This window comes from Lagopus leucura, unplaced genomic scaffold, assembly GCF_019238085.1.
Source record: "Lagopus leucura isolate 7727_CA_CO unplaced genomic scaffold, USGS_WTPT01 Super-Scaffold_100002, whole genome shotgun sequence".
NCBI lineage: Eukaryota > Metazoa > Chordata > Aves > Galliformes > Phasianidae > Lagopus > Lagopus leucura.
Window position 1 is genome coordinate 39,867,122 of NW_024962263.1, and position 21,004 is coordinate 39,888,125.

Consider the following 21,004-nt stretch of genomic DNA (forward strand, 5'->3'; position numbering starts at 1 on the left):
TCAAAAGGCTCAAAGAGGCATACAGATAAATTCATAAACAGGTCCATAAATGGAAAAAAGGGATAGGTGGGAATCTCTGCATCCTGTCCCCATTGTAATAACTCCGGAGATCTGGGAAAGCGCAAGGAAAAGAAACCAAAGGCAGCAGATCAGGCTTTTGCGATCTCCAAGAACAACCATCTTTTTGCCATTGTTAAAGGCAGAATACCAGCCTAGAAGAATCATTTTTGAGTGCTGAAAGCAATATTGCTCATGTTGAATTGACAGTGTTTTCACATTGCTAGGAAAAAAAAGTAATGCTTAAGCCTACCACTGAACTGACTGTACAAGCTTTACCAGATGAAGACACAATATGTAGCAGGTCAGCTTCTGTACTGCAATCCCATCCCCTCAAAACCCCTAAACCCAAAATAACTAAGCATTGCTTAGGAGTAGGAAGCTTAATCCTTCACGTACAGCAAGGAACCGTCTAACCACCAAAGACAGAAATGAGAATCAACAGTTAATGCATACTTTATTTCTGTATTTACAATGTTGAAAATAAAATACATTATATCTTCCTAATAAATGCAAAAATAGAAACCTCCCTTTTCAACAAAAGTGCAGAAACATAAGTTAGAACACGATAACTTTAAAAACACAGAATATTATTTCTCAGTGTTTTTACTATGAAAAAGCACTTGAAAAACAAGCGCCATAATTCATCTTAAAGATGACTTTCCATCAGAGCAGCATCACAGGGCAAAACAAGTAAAAGGTTAGTATGGAAATGTAGTAGCAAATCCTTGAATAGTTTAAATGGCTTAAACCGTCCTAAACAATTGTAAGCTGTTCAGACTATTCTTTTGCAATAGCTTTACCACAGAGTCGAATGTTAATACAGCCATATTTGGTCGTGTGCACGGCCAAGAGACCTTCAAATATGCCTTCTGCTTGTGGCTTGAACTGGACTGGCACATTGATGTAATGATGGGATCTGCAAGGAGACAATTGTGCATATTCATGATCAACAACCAAGCAAACTGTACCAGATATTGAAGTTCTAATCCTTATTATCACCACAACTATACATTTGATGTGTACTAGATCAAGTTTATTTTTACAGTTTTGATTATTACTCTTCTGAAGGAAGATTCTAAAGGTGATTCTTTTCCACAGGTATTGAAATATTTTATTGCTGCTAGTTTATCTAGATAGGTTTGTTCTGCCTCTTCACAATAATACTGACTGCGCATCTATTACATTTACAGCAAAGTTACTACATGTTTTCACAAGTCCGTTGATGAGCATACCAAAATGTACAATTCTCAATCAATTTAAAGCTGGTAAAATATTTTCAATTATTTTTAATTGCCTCTACGTGAATAAATAATATTTCACTGAATCACCACAAGCCAATACATCAATCCTCAACCAGTATTTTCAAACTGTTGCAACACATCTTTTTTGGTTACTTACTTACTTCTATTCAGATTGCATAAAAACATGCCAAATAGTAAAATTCAGCTGTAGGTAGGCTATAAAGGGTGGCTGTCTTAATTGTCAAAAGCCTAGAGTGAACATGTTAAAGTAAAAAATACAAGCTATACAAGCAAAAAGGCTGGAAATGCTGAGCAGAAATCTATTAGCCATGGCATCTGATGGAAATATTCAGTACTAACAAAGAAGTAGAAGTAACGGGCACACGTTAGAATAAGGAAAAACAAATAGCAAAACTCACTAAGAAAAAAGGATTTGTTTCTTTCTTAAATTTTATGATAACTCTAGTTCTCTGCCTTTGGCAGCATTTAGTGCTATCCAGCATCTTTTAGAATGTGTTCATTTCCTCTACTTTTTATTATTTTGTTGCTACTATATATTAGATACTAGATAGAGAAGAACGTCAGTATGACCATTTCATTTGTAACAGATGCATTGTATTAGAAAACAAAAAAGGTAGTAAGTATTGAAACTGAATCTCAAGACTCAGTCTGCTGAAGACTTCACAAAAGAATAAATTTAAGAGAAAGTCAGGTGTGCACAAATCTGTATCTTCAGAGCGATATACGGATGCTTCCTTACATATCCTATCACATAGTCAAAAAGAATACAACCAAACTCAAGCTCACACTATCAAAGCAATGGTAAGTCCCGTATCACTCTTCAAGAGAAGTCCACATCCAACTTTCAAAGACTGATTTCCAAAACAGTTACTATATGACCTCAGTAATGGCATATGGCAACTATATTCAGTTTAATCTGACCACAGAATTGAAGTGTCCATTTAGTTGGTGCTATACACTGTCTTTTAGAAAAGCAGAATTAATCAGGCACTGCTCAGTTTGCTTTGCAGCAGTCAGTACATTTCCGATGACCAGGATAAGGTTCAACACACTAAAGAGTATTTTTGAAACATGTATCTTCCAATTAAGTTACTCACCTTTTTTCATGGACTGTCAATACATGACTGTCCTTTGCCTAAGGCTGTACAGCCTCAGACAGATCTAGCAAGTTGTTTTTATTTGGGTAGATTTGTATCTTGTTCACTACTTTGGCAATAAACTCTTTAGTGGCAACTCCAATTTAAAAAAATGCAAGTGAAGTAGAGGCACTAAAAAATGTCTCAGTGGAGTTACAACACTTCTTACTAGAAACTGGCTTCAAAATACCTTGAATACTGTGGTTAGTAACATAACATCTATTACAAAGATGGGGCTGTGACATATCACTGGAAGAGAAGAAACAGAGTATCCAGTCCTATTTCTGACCTTACACACAACTTCTACTCTGCATATACTTAGTTTCCTCATCTTTAAAATGGAGAAATATCTAAATACTGAGAAAACGTATGTTGTATGACTTCTAATGAAATGGTTGCAATTTTATCTTCATGACACTCCTGCTGTTATAGATGAGCATGTTTGATGCTATATCGCTTTATGAGATGACTAACAGGACTGTCAAATACCTGCACTAATCAACTCTCAGGATGGCTGGGTTTATTTTGAAGGGCTTTTATCACCAACTTGAAAATTCCTTTTATGCAAGTAATATGCTGAACTTCTTGGTAAGACCGAGCAATTCCACTGGCTGCTCAAACCTACGTTTGCAGAGAATCTTTCATGCAGCTCTGCAGGTTTGTCAAATTAGAAGCATGATGAAGGCAATTTGGTCTGTTGTGTACAAAGTATAAATGGAAGGAATGACTTGATTGTGCACAGCAGGCCAAATGGCTAAATGAAGCATTAGGTTTAGCACGAAAAGCAGCAGCACTGTTTGCAGTGAAGAAATTGGCAGATGCAGAAGTAACTGCGTGGGATCATTCTGTTCCTAACCAAGATTACAGAGCACAGTATTAGCAAAAAAAACCTCACATATTTAACTAGACAGCTAGAATGCTAGGTCTTTATACCTACATTTTAGCACTGTACATTGAGAAGATATTTATCTTACTGAATTAAATTTTTTTCATTGTTGTTAGGCAAGAATGTTAGCACAAGAGTTACTTACCTTAGAGAGTATTTTGAATGTTTGATGTAGAAAGGCTCATTGGGACTCAAAAATTTCAGCTGCAATTTAATACAAAATGCTTAAAGACCCACTGTATCTAAAGCCTATTATATTCACTCTACAACATGGTTAAGCTAAACAAGGTAATTTACAAATACAGCATTAGACAGACCCAGTGTTTAAAAATGAAACATGCCCACATTGGTGCATTTGAGAAGAACTGAAATCTCAGGATATTTTAAATGAAGTTAAAAAAATAAAGATAACAAGAAATCTATCACCTTTTTAAAACTACTGCATAGCTTACAAATACCCTCACTGACTCAGTCAAGAAAAGAGAAAAATTACAGAGGAGAGCAAATTTTTTTCAAGTATAATACTGTCTTTTGAAACTAGCAACACAAGACTTGAACTATTGCCATCTTATGCCCAGAGTAAAAACTAAAGAATAAAAATAAGCCTACGTAGAACATTGAACAGCTAGGAGGATTTACAAAAATATGCATTTAGAAGAAACCCCACCAGACTTACCAAATGCGTTCTAAATGAATTATTTCGCAAGTTGACTTTTAACGTGCGTGATTCCCCAATTCTAGTTGGAAGAAAAGTGTACAGGTCTTCTGGTGCATACACCCCACGAGTTACCTCATTCAGTCTGATAAGGAAAAGGGAGTTAAGATGGTAAGATTTTACTTATATGGTCTGGATGTATTGATTACATACTTCAAGATGTTCGTATTTTCTTAAGAGAATAAACAAGGAAAAATTGAAAGATCTTGAAGGCATCGACACTCTCACTTATGTGTCATAGGTTATACATTTTAGCCACCGAGAGTCTAAGGAAAGCATCACTGCAACGTAAATACGTGAGCTTACTTACACATGCTTTTACAATCTGAATTTTCCCTCCATATGCTTTACTAGACAGCTAGTCTCTTTTCAGGGATTCCACATTTAACCAAAACATTTTACTCTCCTGCCATACTCATATCATCCCATAGTATAAGAATTGTGGATCAATTTTAGAGAAAAATGGCAATGTTAAGACATGCAGTACACCACACTCTTAGAATGAACTTGAACATTTTGTAAAACCACCAAAATGGGCCAGTAAACAATTCTGCTGCTGATACTAGTTTTCACAACAGCAAATTATGATTAGGCAACTTAGAAACTTAAATGAAAAGAATGTGAAACTGAACAATGCAGTGCAACACAAGGTTTGGTCAAGTATGTTTCTGCAGCTATTTGCTCATATAGGATAACTAAGATTGGAAGAGAGTCAGGATGTCTCACGTTCAACACCCCTTGTACCAAGAGTATTGGTTATGGGCTCAGATAAGGCATTTCACAGGGCTTTGTCCTGTTAGGTCCCAGAAATCTCTAACGGCAGACAGCAGAGCCTCTCTGGGCAGCCTGTTCTACCACACAGCTATTGTAACAGCAAAAAGGTTTGGTTGTGTTTTTGGACCTTCCAACCATTAGCAGTATCTCATTTCAGTTCTTGCCCATACATACCCTGCTTTAGTTGTACAAGCCTCAGAGCAAACCTTCCTTTTAGGTGTAACTGGGCTTCCAGCTTCTATGAGGGTTTCTGCAGAAGCCCTTCCAACTGCAGCTGTATTTTCTGCTTTGGTACCCTATTGACAAAGATAAGGAAGCCTTTAAATTTTGTATTGAAAAGGTCCCAAGTACTGAAGTCATTTTCCTTAGACAAGGGAAGGGAGTAAGACTTTTTTTTTTTTTTTTTGAAGTATAGTATTTCAGAACAGTAACAGATGAGCAGCAGCTTGGGAGGACCAAGCTTTTGTGTTTTATGTACCACGTTTTGTCTTTACTTGTTAAAATGCAGTTCACAGAACACTAGTAGTGCAGTACAGGCGGAATCTCATAAAGGCTGCAAGAAATTTCTCTGCAGACATTCTTGAGGCCCATGTGCCTCAAGAACAGCAAAGTCAGCAAAACAACTGGTCACAGAGGAAGACATCAGTTATCACTGTAGGTTAAATTCCCACCAAAGCACAAAGCCTCATAATACTTCTGCATTATGAAGGATACATCAGTCCCAAAGGGGCATCACTCCAGAGAAAAAGAATCTGATAATGAACTAAATAGTAACTGTCACACTTAGAAATTAGGACAAAAATATTTACCTCTGTCACAACCTCTATTCAATGTACTATCTAACACAACAAAACCAGACCACCCAAAGGGAATATTTTGCCAAACAGCCAATTCAAAATTCTCCACTGTCTGATGAATCTAGCCAGCTACTGTCTGGAGCCCCTTGGGTTACAACATCTTGACAAAGAGACAAAGAACTAAAGAACCTCCCCACATGTATGGTCATAGAACATAGTCTTTTTTTTCCCAAATAGCACTGATGTTTTAGACAAGCAGTCGATTTCCTTATGCAGGGAAGATTTAAAAAATAATTTTCTCTTCAATAGAGCTGCTATGACAAACTTGTCTTTCAGACATTGATTTCTCTACTTGAAAGAGCTGCGAGTCAGTCTGCCAGAAATAGCAACAGTCAACAAAAAATCTTAATTTTAAGAATATTCTTCAGCTGCAAATAATCCATGAACCACAGTAGAACCCTGTACCTAAAGATAAAAAAAGCCTGCATATATGTTGTTTCAAGAGCTTTTAGTTTTCCATGTAGGAAAAAATGATGGGTATCGTGCTTCAGTGTTATCATTCAAATCCTACTGGATCAACAGGGCAAGTTCACTGCATAAGAATAATACCCATAATGGAAAATAATCACAAGTTCTGTCTTCCCTGATCTTTACAAAAGTATCTTCAAGTATTGCTTTATTTGACACCTTACTAATTTCTCCCGTTTCAAATGAAATTAGTATGTTAAACATTCACCATATGGTTCTCTTGATCCTGAAGTAACTTCAAAAGCATATGCTTTTTTTTAATGCACATTTAGTGTGAAATTAGATTTTGCTCACTGAGCTTAAAAAAAAAAAAAAGGGGGGGGGTTTCCCCTATTACTCCTGGAATATCCAAATAAGATGAAGGTTCCATATTGCTAATAACAATAAAAATCAAATCAGAACCTTTAGTAAAATGTTCTGTATTAACCATTCAAAAATTGAGCTCAATTTGTTCACTTTGCCTCTTGCAAAATAACACACTAAAAAGTCACTTAACACAACAGCTAAAGTACACAGATCACATTAAAAAAAAAATCACGTCTATCATTTGTAGTATTGTCAACCAACACTGGAATTCTTTATGCAGTCCTCAACTTTCTACACACTGAAGAAGCCACCATAACCTAGGTCCTGCCTCAGCCCTCTGACAGGTTCTTGCTGATTGACTGCTTCAACAAGAAGAAATCAATACCTAAACCTAAACGCTATTCCAAAGTATTTGTGCACAATGGTGGCATTCCTTTTTGCCCATTGATCTTTGGCCAGTTCCTCATAGCAAATGTTCATCAGAAAGAGGAAAAACTAAATTTGCATTGTCAGTATTGACAGGAAGAGACTGCAAGGGGCATTTGAGTCCTTCCTCTCTCTGTCCCTAGGATCAGATGTGGAAACCAGTTCTTCTGAGTTGGAGTCTATGGTTTCTAATGGTGGGAACTGCAAATGCAAACAGAGCATCACAGTTACAGCTAACTGACTTCCTAGGAAAAAAAAAAGAAAATGTTAAGTACCATTGATTTTCCTAACTTCACCTTGTTCTAGTTCTTTCCTGACGTCGTTCACACCTCCTTCCAATTCTATTGAAGCGGTGCTATAAATATATACCACTCCATCATTGTGAATGACAGTCAGTCTTCCTATTTCATTTTATCAAAAAATCACAGCAGTACCCCACCTAGGGCAAGCCTACAGGATATAAGTCCTCCCAAAGCTGTAGTAATGTAGTATACACTCTTGGTTCCTAGGACGTAATAGGCAATAACTGACTTGTCTTCTCTAAAAGCAGGCCGTATTAAAAAGCTGCAAGAGTCTAAGTAAATGTTCTGTGTTGACTCCTATTGCAAAATGATAACTAGTTTCCTTATCTAGTTGATACAAAAAGATTTTCTACTGTTTATCAAAAATGACCTCAAGATATTTCAAGTATTTTCTGTAATGCTTTATTCCTAGAAGTATAAGGAAATGCTGGAAAGATCTAATAGTTAACAGCTTTAAGTAGAATCAAGAGGAAAGAGAAACAAATCTGACATGCTAGATCAAAAACATTGATGTCGAGTCATGCAGCTCAAAGATTTACACAACTCTGACAACTATTCATGTCCTCGGAAGAGAATTATTCAGAACTCTAGACTTCTAATAAAGAATTCATCTTTTCTCAAGCTTGAAACAGTCAACTGACAGACGTTTTCCTCGCTTTATGGGAAATCACGTTCAAAGTATTTGACGAAAGCTTAAAAAAAAAATCTCCGAACAAACACTGTACAAGTCTCATTCTTCCAGACAAAATTAGAAATCATTTAACATTTATATTATTAACAAGCCCTATTCTCAACGTAATTAACTACTGGGAAGAAAAAAGATCCTACAAAGTAAAAGGTATCTTGCCAAGAAGGGTAAAGTAAGGCTCCTATATGTAGCAATTACAGAATATCAAAGTTCTTCACATTCAGCTCATCTAAGTAAGTATTAGAATTTACTTATCTTAAATATTTTAAAATAGATTGTGTCCTATGCAGACTCACTTTAGATGGATGGATGGTGAGGTAGTGACTAGAAGTGAGCTAAGAACTGATTTTCTGTGCTCTCAATTCCCAAACCCATTTCTCTAGGCCTCACCATAAAATCAGAGCTCAGGAGCATGAAAAGAGCTCTGATTTAATTGTTCCAATGTATAAATCTAAATAATTACCCATACCTATGCTGAACTGTGATAAAATGCTCAAATTGATTTCATCAGAAATATATCCATATCTCCAAAGCAGGCAGTAAGCAAACTAAAAACTGAGCTACATACTGGATCAAAGGTCAATAGCTTTACTGCTTATTTACAGAAATAAACGCAATGCATTTAGCATGTGATATAAACAAATCTGCCCCTACAGAAATTATTCCCACAGGAGTTTCTCTACAGTCTGTGAGCAGAAAGCAAAATTTTACATGTTAAATGACAAAAGATAATGCATTATCACATAAGCAAGACTAAAAACTCATTTTTGTAATATAAGAAAAACAGTACAGTTCAGGCTGTATCTTCTTTCATAATATCATTGAGGCATATCAGCAATAATACAGTATAGTGACATTAAGATGTTATGAAATAACAGGATAGAGTTTATAGCATTTATATACTCACTGTTCCAGAAAGCTGAAACCTTAATTTGTGTTTCCAACTAGGTTTTTCAACAGGGTGACACTCAAGGTCCCAGAACTGAGAATAATCTCCACTTTCTCTAGGTAAAAATATTAGAGAAACCTACAAAAAACAAGAAAAATTTGCAAAAGTTCAAAATAATTTATAAAACTCCGTAACTTTACTTGTACAAAGTTTCATTAAAGCCAGCACAATTATTTATACACTACAGAAATCGATGCATGCATTCCACACACACAATCTTGCAGAAAACATTATCGTTCATCCTCCTTTGCCTGCAAATGAAAAGGTTCTGGTAAAAAGGGTTCTTGGTAAAAAGGGTTCTGCCTCACAGAATCCTATTCAGTACATCCTTGGATGTTGATAACTGTGGTTATGAAACCCTCTACTGGCCAGAAAGTAAAATTGTAAGTTAAATGAAATCAACTTTAGGACCAAACAGTTGTTCCTCAAGAATTCTGACATAAACAGGAGCTAGTTCTCACACCAGTTTTGCAAAAACACAGTACAATTTCTAATAATCTTGTGGATTTTTATAAAGCATTTTAAAACAATCTTCTGTTCTAGAACAGAGTATCTTCTAAAACAACAAAACAAAGTAAACCTATAGATTGCATGATATCTTAAAATCAACTCAGCTGACATTATAACACCTGTGGCAAGTAGATATGGACCACTTAATACAAATAGATATAATGAAAACCAGCTTCAATAATTCAACTGTTATTTCAGAAAATTTATCATGCAGGGTACTGTTTTACAATTAAGATAAATTAATATGCTTGAAACGTCAGCTTACCTTCTCTTTTCCATGAGCTTCAAGTGTACCAGAAACATGGTAACATCTGAAAGCAGAGTAAGTAGCTCTATAAACAGAACCAGTTCCATCCATGGCCTGCAAATGAAGTTAGGCACCAGATTCAGGAGGGATTAGAACACATGCTGCCCTCCCTGCCCCCTGCCTCTCCACACTTACATAAGACTGAAAAATGCACCCAATAAAGCTATTTTCAAATAAGCAAATAATATTCAATCCCTAAAAGCAAACAACAAAGACTTGAAGCTACTACAGCATGTATGCAGTCATCACAACTACTGACTTCCAGTTTAGACGTGGTATACTAACTGGAACACTACATACTCTGTCTTCACAGTCAAGGCCACATTTACAGGATTTCTGGAGTATGAAATTTTTTTCATCATTTCATAACCCATACTAATTCTAGCACAGAATCCAATGAGCATCGCAGCATTCAGCTATCAAGAAATAGGAGACTATTTACAAATACTAGTTACAGCTACTACAGTAACTGCAAAATCAGCAGTAGTGTAGTTCAGATATCCTTTCCCTAACTTTAAATTACCTACAGAGGTATAATGCAGAGCAGAATTCTAGAAGCATGTGTCTCGTAACAGGGCAAGTTAGACTGGCATTCTGGATCAGAAACAAACACATCTTTCATGTATGTTTGACAACTAGTGCAATCCAGAATACAACACTGAATGAGCAAAAGCAAGCACCATAAGCTACTAAGTGAACCAGAAATAGGCTCACAGAGCACTGATTCCCAGCCAGAGGTATACTAGAGGAAAAAAAAGGGAAAGTTTTCCTTTATATGGACAGAGTCAGAGCGATGGTAAAGAAACCAACTAAGTTCAGGCTCAAAAAGGCATACTTTCTCAAGAGGCTAGAGGGAGAAAGAGAGAACAAGCAAAAAAACACAACAGGGAATTTGCATAAAACACTCTCAATGCAAGCATTCACTCACTTTAACATAGGGTGGAGTAAATGATGATAAGTTCCACCTGACATTTTCATCCCCCTTATTCTCCATTTCCAGGTAACTCTCTGCAAGAGAAATATCACATGTAAATAAATTTGTTCAAATACCTTTAGTTGAATGAATTCAAAACAGGCAGTTTGTTTAGAAAGAAAGCCCTTTATTTCTAGATATAGTGAAGATTACTAGCAGTGGTTCTTACGATGTCAAGTAGATTTGAAACTTCAGGAGCAGACTCAAATAAAGCACACTATCAGAAATTCCTTGCAAGTTTTTACAAATAAATTTGGAAGTCAAGTCTTCCAGTGAAGAATCATACTGAAGATGCTTACAAGAAGTGAGACCCGAATTCGATATGCCTAAAAGAACAGAAGAGAACCCTCCAAAAGGCCCAGAAGCATAAAGACAATTACGTGGTCGTATTGTCTGTAGGAGGAAGTTATCTCCTTGAAAATTCAGTGTATGACAATTAGCAAAGAGAAATTTAAGTTAACTCCAACATTTCAATTTATTGCCTCGAGATTTTTTGGAGGCTATCTTCACTTTCTAGTGTACAAAAACAGACATCCCCCCTCCAAAAAAAAAAAAAAAAAAATCCCGGAAGATACCCAACTCTTCTCCAAGATTTTTTTTGGTGCCCAGGGAGGAACACTGACAGTATTGTTAAAAAAAATATATATATATATATATATATATATATATATATATATATATATATATAATCAATAAAATAAGCCTTGGCAGTTCTAGAGGTAGTTAAATGAAAGCGCAGGGTCAGTGAATCACTACAAAAATACTAGATACCTAGAAAAAGAGTACAAAACACTAACAAATCTGGTATCTAGATAACAGAATGACAGTTTCATACAGCAATCTAAAGAATTTGAAGTATTTACTGTAATTAAAAGTACAGACAGAGGATTTTCAACAACATGCTCCTGGATCATTAAGTACAAGACAGGAACAGCCAGTTTCAGAGCTGGCATTCCTAGAGACTTAAGGCAGAATATTTCCCTTCTACCTGTAGATAGATTTGTATAAACATCTTTGGATACAAGATGCGAATGGGTATACTGCACAATAACACTGATGCAAAAGAAGTTCAACAAAACACAGTTAATAGTGTCCTTTTGACAGAGGCACAGTTCAGTGGATACATCAATAATTTAAGAAATTGGCAACTTACCTGCCCGCATACAAACCATCTGCAGGAAAATGTGTTACTATGAAGGAGGAAAAAAAGATTTCCACCACGAGGACTAACAGTTCAATGAATCAAAACACGGTAACTGGAATCAACAATTTCAAGGAATTCAAGTTCCCAAACATTCATACAGAAAACAAAAACACTGAAGATCTCTCAGATGTTGCAGTTACTAAGTATTATTACCTGTGCATTCACCAGCTCTTGTTCTAGGAAAAATAATCGATCTGCTCTTTATTTCCATTTTTGTTAAAGGATGTGCTGAGAGAGGTTTTGCCACGTGAACAGTAGGACTTGCAGATTGTACAGTAAATAAATCACGTCTTCTAGATGGAGAGCTTGTTCCAGACACATCCTGCGCCTCACGAATCTGCACTTTAATAACCTTTTACACAATTTGGAGAGAAAGACTTAAAATAGTGAATGTTCTTACATCAACAAGTCAGATTACTCAGCTCTATTCCCTCGAGCTCTAAGAACGCACATTGTTCAGCCTCACGTCCCAACAGAGAAAAAAAGCCTTAAGCCAGTTGGCCATCTCTAGCTTTTGTTCCTGATGTTTTAAGATTTTAGGATAAAATTAATTCAGGACAAAAGGAAATTTTACTGAGCACTTATCTAGAAGTTTTAATTCAATACTCAAGATGTTCTTTTTAATCTAAACCCCACTCCCTGCTGCCAACTTTTGCAAATATTTCTCATTTATTCGTTATTACAAATAGTATTTTCTTACAATTATGCTTTGTAAGAAATGTTTTGGAATATATTTTTATTAATAGATCAGCAGAGGATTGTTCCTCAATAAGAGAAACAATTTAGATCGATTGAATTTAATTGCCTATTGCTTGAATATTCTCTATTTGCAGAGAAAGGGACTAGGACTGTCTGAAACAGAGTGAAGATTATGTTCATTTTTGGCTGTGCAAGTAATGCTTCTAAAAATTAAATATGAAATCTTACCATTCTTCCTGCCTTACTAGACAGATTGCAAAGAAATGGCAAAAGCATTACCAAGTACCAGATATCTTACAATTAGATTGGTTTGGACACACCCTCTACTTCTGCCATACTAGGTTTCTTCTCTTCAACTTTTTATTATTTAGTAATTAAATCAATATTATTTAATATTTTATTAACATAACACAGTAAAAGATGTACACAACGCCAATTTCCTTCTCTACAAACTCCTTTTATCAGCTTCTCATGTTTTTTCTTGGTGGTTTTGGTTGTTTTTTTCATTTGTTCTCCTCATTGTAGGACAACTCAGGTTGGAAGAGACATTTAAGCCTACCCAGATCCAACTCCCTGTTGTGGGCAAGGACATGTTCCACTATGATCAGGCTGCACAGCACCCCATCCAACCTGGTCTGAACATTTCCAAGGGCATCCACAGCTTCTGTGGGAAACCTGTTCCAGTGACCCACCACCCTTATAGTGAAGAACTTTGCCATAATATCTAATCTAAATCTACCTCTCCCAGTTTAAAGCTACTACCCTTTGTCCTGTCACTGCAATCCCTGATAAAGGATCTCTTGCCAAGGCAGTTTGCAATTCTGTATTATTCATATAATCTTTCTCCATCTAGAAGGTAAGTAGATAGACTGTTTTAACCTTTCAGTGTCTTTCATTTCTCTCTATGTGTACCATTATAATTAATCCAAAATACATAACAGCTGTAAAAAAAAAAAAAATGACAATATGCATTTCTCTGGGGGAAATTACCAAGGAGATTTCATACTTTCACACTGAAAAAATCAGAAAAATTGTTGGCTCTGTGAATTTTATTATTGCCTTAATTGAATCAAGGCAAAATTTTGGATTAAAATGCATAAGAAGCAAGAACCTATTCTACACATTCATTATTACAGACTTGTCTGCCAGAAGGTTAAGTTCACCTTAAGGGAGTCCAAAGTGAACTCGTCCAGAGTCTTGTCCAGCAACCTGCTTTAACTCCTTTTGTCTTAAAGGTTTACATACATAGAGATACATACACTGTCTACATGTGTAGTCTGTATAAACAAATATATACACATATATTAAAAAGCAGAGATATATAGATAATTATATATGTAAGAAACATAAATTCAGCATTTCTAGAAAACGATATATAAATAGTGAGTATATTGAAAAAATTTTGATTGGCAATGCAGTCCTACTGTTCACATCATGGTGTTTCTTTAATCTCTAAAGAAATAAAGATTCTCAATTTTCAAAACATGTTTTGCTGCTTTGGGTTTGCTGTGCATTTCTTTGGTTTTTTTTTTTGTTGTTGTTGTTTGTTTGTGGTGGTTTTTTGTTTTTGTTTTTTGTTTTGTTTTGTTTTTTGGAAATACCATCTTTACAAATCTGTGGTGTGGAGGGAGAGATTTTAAATGAGAATTAAGTTTACAGAACTTGTGCTCCACATATAAAAGATTTTGGCAACATTACTAGCCACTTACTTTTTGTCCATTATCACAGTGGATGTAGATTAGCCCACTCCAAGGAATTACAGAAGGCTTTGTGGCAAGTGAAGGATTAGGACTCACCAGAATCAGTGCACGGCTCCTAAAAGGAAGAAAAAAAAACCATTTTGTCTAATAGGAGGATCAAACTAACAAAGATAACAGATCTCCCTAGCACAAGAAAGAATGCACTTTTAAGACTTTTTTAAGACTTTTAAGACTAAGCTAAGCAAAAATGATCTAGAAACAAATATCAGTAGTAAGTATCTGAAAATATTATGTGAGTATCTGAAAATATTACGCGTTGTTAGAAACTTAAAAATAACTTACTGCATAAACTTGTTATTGATGTTTCTTTAAGGGTACAGAGGGAAAGCATGACATACGCATTAAGAAACAACCTCTCAGGTCACAAAAAGCAAACACAGAACGACATGAATCAGAAAAAAATATACTCTAGAAGGAAACTTCCATTCAAACAAAGTATGCGCAAGTTGCACCTTTAAAACTAATTCTAGCTTTAAAGAATTTGCATGCTTTCCTTTCTCCCACTCAGAACCACTGATTTTGGAGAAAAACTTTTCAATGGTTTCTATAGTTATGTAGGTAGGGGACACCAAGGAGTCTACTAAATTAATTCCAAGCAATTACAACATAAGACAGTACTTTGACCAGTGAGAATGTAAGTCTGATTTACAATGTTCTGTATTCAATATCATAAAATTTCAACATAAAAGAGGGCAGAAAGTAAGCAATGAAGCATTCAAAAAAAGCACAAAAAAATCACACTGATTTTACGTTAGGACAGTTAATGAGTGAAAGCACTCAAATCATCCCAGAAAAATTAGCTTGAAGTGTCACTAGCAGAGCACTGCATTTGAAAAGTTCAGTGTAAGAACAAAAATCAGTCCTCAGAGGAAAGTCAGCTCCATAATAATCCTCAGAATAAAACCTCATACACACTTCAACTAACAGGCATCAGTAGCCTCATACTAATTCAGGGTTTTAATATTTCCTTAAAGAATCGTTGAAATCTCAGTTTCCTCTAGGAGGAAGTCCTGCATAGGCACAGCCAACCTACACAGACACAAAGCCAACATACACAAAGCCATTTCAACCTTACCATTTTGACTAAAAATCTTATTACCATTACTTTAAAATTTCAGTACTCAGAATCTTTACTCTTACGGCTCTCCCACTCTCTCACACATATACAAATCTGTGTACGTGAGAACATGACTTACTAGTACACATAAAATTCTCAGTTACTACCTGCTTTCACTGTCTTTGCCCCTATCAGCCTGACTCTGACGTTTATTGCCAACTTCACATACAAATCCAACCTGCATGGAATCATGACCCAGATGTCTCAAAAGGGTGACATCCAACCTACAGATACCAACATCTCTCGGTACTTTTCCTGCTGTGGAATGGAGCAGTCTAGGGAAGACAAATCCTGCCTAACTGCCCTTCAAACCTTATTCAGAAGGAAAGTCTCCAAGACACTTCCTAAACAAGGCACTTGCAAATCTTTCCAGATGCCAACAGTCCCGGCTCCAAAAGTGCAATTCCTTTGACAGCACCTATCAATACTTCCAACACTGAGACATCTCCATGATAAAAGTCTCTTAGAAAGCTATCAAATTCAGCAGGAACTTATGATTTAACGATTCCACATTCAGACAGGTTGAAGGTTGCACCTATCACATTCCAGGGAATTTAAGGATTTTAGTTAAGGTGAAACAGGAGATGGCTTGCATGATCTAACTGGCTCTGACGTGGCAAAGGCAGTCTTTGATTTTAGGACTTCCACTATCACTGAGGAATTGGAGCTTCTCCTTTCACGGCTTAAATCAGCTCAAGAATTCCACGCAGCTCCAGCCATCACAGTGCATACTATAAAAGACTGCCTGGCTTCCATCCTGACACCATGACTGTTCTTGTCATGGTATGGAGATTGCCATAGAAAGTAGAAAACTATGTAAGCAGAACCTGTGATGCTTAAGTCAGCTGTTCCCACAGGTCTGTTTCCTGCTTGCAGGCCTCTGTTCTTGATCCAGGCTACTTTTTGGACCTAACCTGTTTGGCCACAGCTCATTCTCTTCTAATGAAAAGAACACAATATAATCATGCAACATAAGAAAGTTGCTTCAAGCCTGTCACCGATCCCATCAATTAAAAAAAAAAAAATTGAAAGAGTCCTGAGTCTAGGGTACAAGATTCTCAACATACCCTTGCTATTAGCTATTGCACATTGTATGTTGGTCTCCCACTGTTTTAATTGGCCACTCCCTGCAGATATTCTAACCCCTGCACAGAATCATCTTGATTTTTTTTTTCTGACTGAAAAATTTAAATTTAATTGAGTATCAAATTAAATGTTGAAGTCCATACCTCAAACAGTGACGCAGGACTAAAAAGAAAGCCTCTGCTTTGTGTAAACATCTAAAGATAAGATAGTTGCTTAATTCTTTAAGAGTATTTCTGAATTTACCTTAATTTTAATTCAGAAATGAGAAGTGGTAAAGTGTTTTTTTGTTGACATCTGTTAAGAGTCCACACAAGCAGTGACGGTACAAAGACTGCTCCAAAATACTGCTAGATAAGGTAGAGATGATCTGATGTTGACTTGCCATTTCATACTAACAAATACTGAGAAGCCACAGGTTAAGCAACAAAAAACGATTCTGTCAATACATAATGAATCAAGTGCTGATAAATATCAGCATATAACCGAATCAAAGAAATATCCTGTTTTAAATACATAGGTCATTCAAATTAAAAAAAAAAAAAAATACTGTGAAAGGACTTTTTTTTTTTTTTTTTTTTTTTTTAAAATTTCAGTTTTATTGACCTGGAAAATTATACAAGAGTAACAACATATCGAAGAACAGAAAACTCCTGGTCTGCAGGTAACTTTGCGTACAACAGAAAAAACATTCCCTGTAAAAAAAATTATGAAGGATAAAGTCAAATAAGTAAGGTTAGCTTTACATGCCAGTAGAGTAGATGACTGTACCCTAGAACAGACTATAATAAGTTGCTCTAAAATCTCACCACGCTTGTATATAAAAAAAAGGAATCTATGTAAAGAAACTTACTCTGGTTCAATAACTCCATGTTGTGGGGTTATAGTAAGGCAGTGAGCTGGCCACGAAAGCTCAAACGTCAGCATCCTACTAGAATTGTTGACAATTTGTACATGTCCAGTATCAGCTGTTCCACCTAAATCACAAAAAAAGCTATAAAAAGCTAACAAGTACAAAAATGCACAAAAGTGATCAAGAGTCAGAGACGCACCAAGTAAGATAAAGCATTTTCTGCTCTATTTTTTTTTAATCAAAATTCCCAGGACTTTAAAATATACATAATTATGTAGTGCATATTATAAATATACAAACACATACAGCCCCTTAACACTCACAATTTAACCAAAACTCTGTTCAAGTCAGGTTTATTGCTTAGGTGCAATACTATTGCAGCAAGATTATTGGTCAAGTCACACTTACGAAAGTAAGAGAATTTTGAATATAAGTAGAAGTTATTTTAATACTAAAATGATTAAGTTATTAAATGAAGAAAATACTTACTAATAGAAGGAGGTAACAAAATCAAGTGTTCAGGCTTAACAGTCCAAGTCTGTTGAGCATCTACTTTATTCTGGACTTCATCATTGGTTTTCACAGGTAATGGAGGACCCTGAGGCCCTTTAACAGGAAGAACATCCAATGTTGCATTGATAAGTCTTGCAGCATTCTCAGATCTGGAAGTAAGACTGCATTAAGCAAAAGTAGTAATGAAGATAGCATAGAAGTATTTATAATAGTTTACTCTTAATATCTCTTAAATTTTAACACTGAAATATAATGTTGTTCATGAGGACTTTCAATTTAATTCATCATTATAAAAAAAAAAAAAAGTCAGCAGCTACATCATAGAATGGCTTAGGCTGGAGAGGATGTTAAAAGTCACTGAGTTCCAAGCTCCCTGCCATGGGCAGGGTTGCCATCCACTAGATCAGCCTGCCGCCCAGGATCCCATCCAGCCTGACCCTGAACGCCTCCAGAGATGGGAGCACCACAGCCTCTCTGGGCAGCTGTGCCAGTATCTCATCACCCTTTGAATAACAAATTTCTTCCTAAACCTGGCTTTAGACGATTTTAGATAAACGGAGTCGCACTTAAGCATTATCCAACAGTTACTCTTCTACGTTACCGGTTTGATTCCAGATGACATCCAGGAGATTGCTGAAGAACATCCCGATTCACAACAAAGTATCCAACCACGGTGAGGATAATTTTTCGCATATTTGCATAGAAAAGACGGATATCATTCGTCCCTCGTGGGATATCGCACACTGAAAGAGTAACAGAGCAACTCCACTAAGAACAAAAGAATCATACTCAGAAATCGCACAACAGAGATTTTGGATATGCTCCTATTTAACCTTTTGGTTAAGAATAATGGATAATTCCAAAAACAGCTTATGAAAATTATCATCAGGCATAAATCAACATTAACAAATTTTTTGCTTTGAATTATATGTTATTTTCCACCTTTATGTAAAACACACACATTAGTTTGATTTTATGTCCAATTAAAGTCAAGTTTAATTTATTTACCCTGACAAGACTTAAAAATAATTGTTTCCTCAAAACGTTTAATAATTTAGTCCAAGTTTACTACTCGTACTTTAAGCAACTTCATGTAGAATTGACAGAACGAGAAAGTGAGCGCTTCTCACACAGGATGCATTGGATCCATTCTTGCTTCTGCTGCATAGAAAATTTTGGGGTAAATTATTAATGCTTGTACACAGCATGTACACTTCAGCTTGGGATAAGACAGATGAATGCCCTCACAATAATGAAACTCAGGAATGCTGTGAAATTCATACTCTTATAGACATGCATGCTGATTGTCAAGTCTAATTGCATATTCCATTGTGCAGCACGCTGCTGCAACAAGCAAGTAGGCTGGTGAAAAACTGACAACACCATTTCAAACACTAATGTCAGTGTATAATTTTGGAGTGACAAGGAGGTAATGAAGGGCTTTAAGTCTGTATCAGTGTTTACTTCTTCAAAGCAACTTTCTCAACTCCCCGTTAAAGGCTTATTAGCAGTGTTATGTAAGTCCATCATTATTTGTTGTTTGTTTTTAATAATACCAATCTTCTCCTCAATACATATATTTATTCAGTACAGAAAATACTGAATAGAATGCTAAGGATCTTTTACTTGCAGGACAAATAAGTCCTGCTAAGTAAAAGGACTGTGCTCAAAAAGGAAAGAAAATAAGCCTGTATTTGACAGCCACTAAGATGCCTTGTTTTCCACAGAAAGAAAAAGAAAATTAAACTACTACTAGCAAGACTATCTCTGATAATCTTATTAATAGAAGTCATCTCAGCTCTCTTATACCCTCTTATACCAAGTAAACAACTTTAGAGCACACTCAAGTTTCTTATATTCCCTACGATCTTACCTCAGCCAAGGTGATCAATCACTTTTCCAAGTAAAAACAGTATAAAAATCTATCGGGACAGAATCAGGCTACAACTTTCACTCAAGCGTAGTGGCATTATAACACTGAATTCTTTCCATGTGTAAATCAAACTAGTAAAACTCTATTTCTTATGCTGTCATAAGAATGTTTCTGTTAAAGGACAATTTTTTTATTTGGAGGATACCTTTACAATATATTCTGCTCTTTTTTACTTCAGCCTGTGATGTTATTTAACTTGGGGAGGGAAATACAACTTTTAATATCTGCAAAGTTAATTGCTAAATCTTCAAATATAGAATATATATCTCCAGTAAAACCTGACACTTTCAATGAAGCGAAACACTGAGTCTCTTTCTCAAGTTTTAACATATCTTCCACTAAACCTGACAATTTTAATGTCATAATATTCATTAATTTAGGTTGCATTTTGATAGGAAAAAAAAGAAGTAAACAGTTTTTATGTGTTTTGAGTAAAAGGGATGAATTTTCATTCCGTTTTTTATCAAAAATAAAGAAAAAAGAACCAGGATTTAAGTCTAAAACGCATTTTTCCCCACCCTAATACAAGTATTACATCTTTTAAAAGTTAATAGGCCTACCTTCTGTCACAAGCTGCTCCCCTTGAAACTCTTCATCAAATACAATGTTTCTCAATAAACTGTTTTCTGGGACTATGGGTTTTACTACCTCAAGTTCACACATCATAGCTCTGTTAGAGATGAAAAAACAGTCACTGAATTACTCACAGCATTAAAAACATGGATCAGAAGAAATGAGCGAGATGATAATTATCTACCATCACTAACTTTTACCATTTCTGAAATATCTGACAGGCTGAATTGTTGATAAGATTATCAGACACGCAGCTATATAATATGAGCTTTTTATTCCAAGTCCAATGGTTAAATTCTACTAGTTTTAATACTTTATTTGGATAACAATAGGTACAATGACTTCAGTATGGCTTCAGGTAACAGTGAAAGATTCCTCATTCACAGAAAGAAGCTTTACATCGCATGGTGCTGCCCGGAGAGGTGGTGGAGTCACCGACCCTGAAGGTGTTCAAAGAACAAAATCACAAAAATCACCAAAGTGGAAATGACCTTCAAGATCATCCAGCCCAACCATCCACCGACCACCAATAGCTCTCACTAAACCGTGTCCCTCAACACAACGTCCAAACATTTAGTGAGAACTACTGGTGATCGGTGGATGGTTGGGCTAGATGATCTTGTAGGTCTTTTCCAACCTTGGTAACTCTG

The 21,004-nt window shown here is 35.8% G+C and overlaps 1 protein-coding gene across 8 annotated transcripts in view; it reads right to left on the reverse strand.

Annotated features, from left to right (window-relative positions):
• Window positions 1-511: 511 nt before the first annotated feature.
• Window positions 512-21,004, reverse strand: part of CEP192 (centrosomal protein 192) — a 56,177-nt gene continuing 35,684 nt past the window's right edge. For 6 of the 8 annotated variants that reach the window (XM_042869946.1, XM_042869949.1, XM_042869948.1 and 3 more), the window contains exons 32-44: window positions 20,342-20,451; window positions 18,450-18,591; window positions 17,825-18,009; window positions 17,336-17,459; window positions 14,232-14,337; window positions 11,977-12,175; window positions 10,575-10,654; window positions 9,605-9,700; window positions 8,788-8,907; window positions 5,008-5,129; window positions 4,021-4,144; window positions 3,490-3,548; window positions 512-976 (exon numbers count right to left, since the gene is read on the reverse strand). In XM_042869946.1, the coding sequence (XP_042725880.1) occupies window positions 838-976; window positions 3,490-3,548; window positions 4,021-4,144; window positions 5,008-5,129; window positions 8,788-8,907; window positions 9,605-9,700; window positions 10,575-10,654; window positions 11,977-12,175; window positions 14,232-14,337; window positions 17,336-17,459; window positions 17,825-18,009; window positions 18,450-18,591; window positions 20,342-20,451 (1,606 nt within the window). In that variant the 3' untranslated portion in view covers window positions 512-837. Of the gene's footprint in view, window positions 977-3,489; window positions 3,549-4,020; window positions 4,145-5,007; window positions 5,130-8,787; window positions 8,908-9,604; window positions 9,701-10,574; window positions 10,655-11,976; window positions 12,176-14,231; window positions 14,338-17,335; window positions 17,460-17,824; window positions 18,010-18,449; window positions 18,592-20,341; window positions 20,452-21,004 lie in introns of those variants that run through there. The other 2 variants (XM_042869950.1, XM_042869953.1) reach the window with 2 other exon arrangements.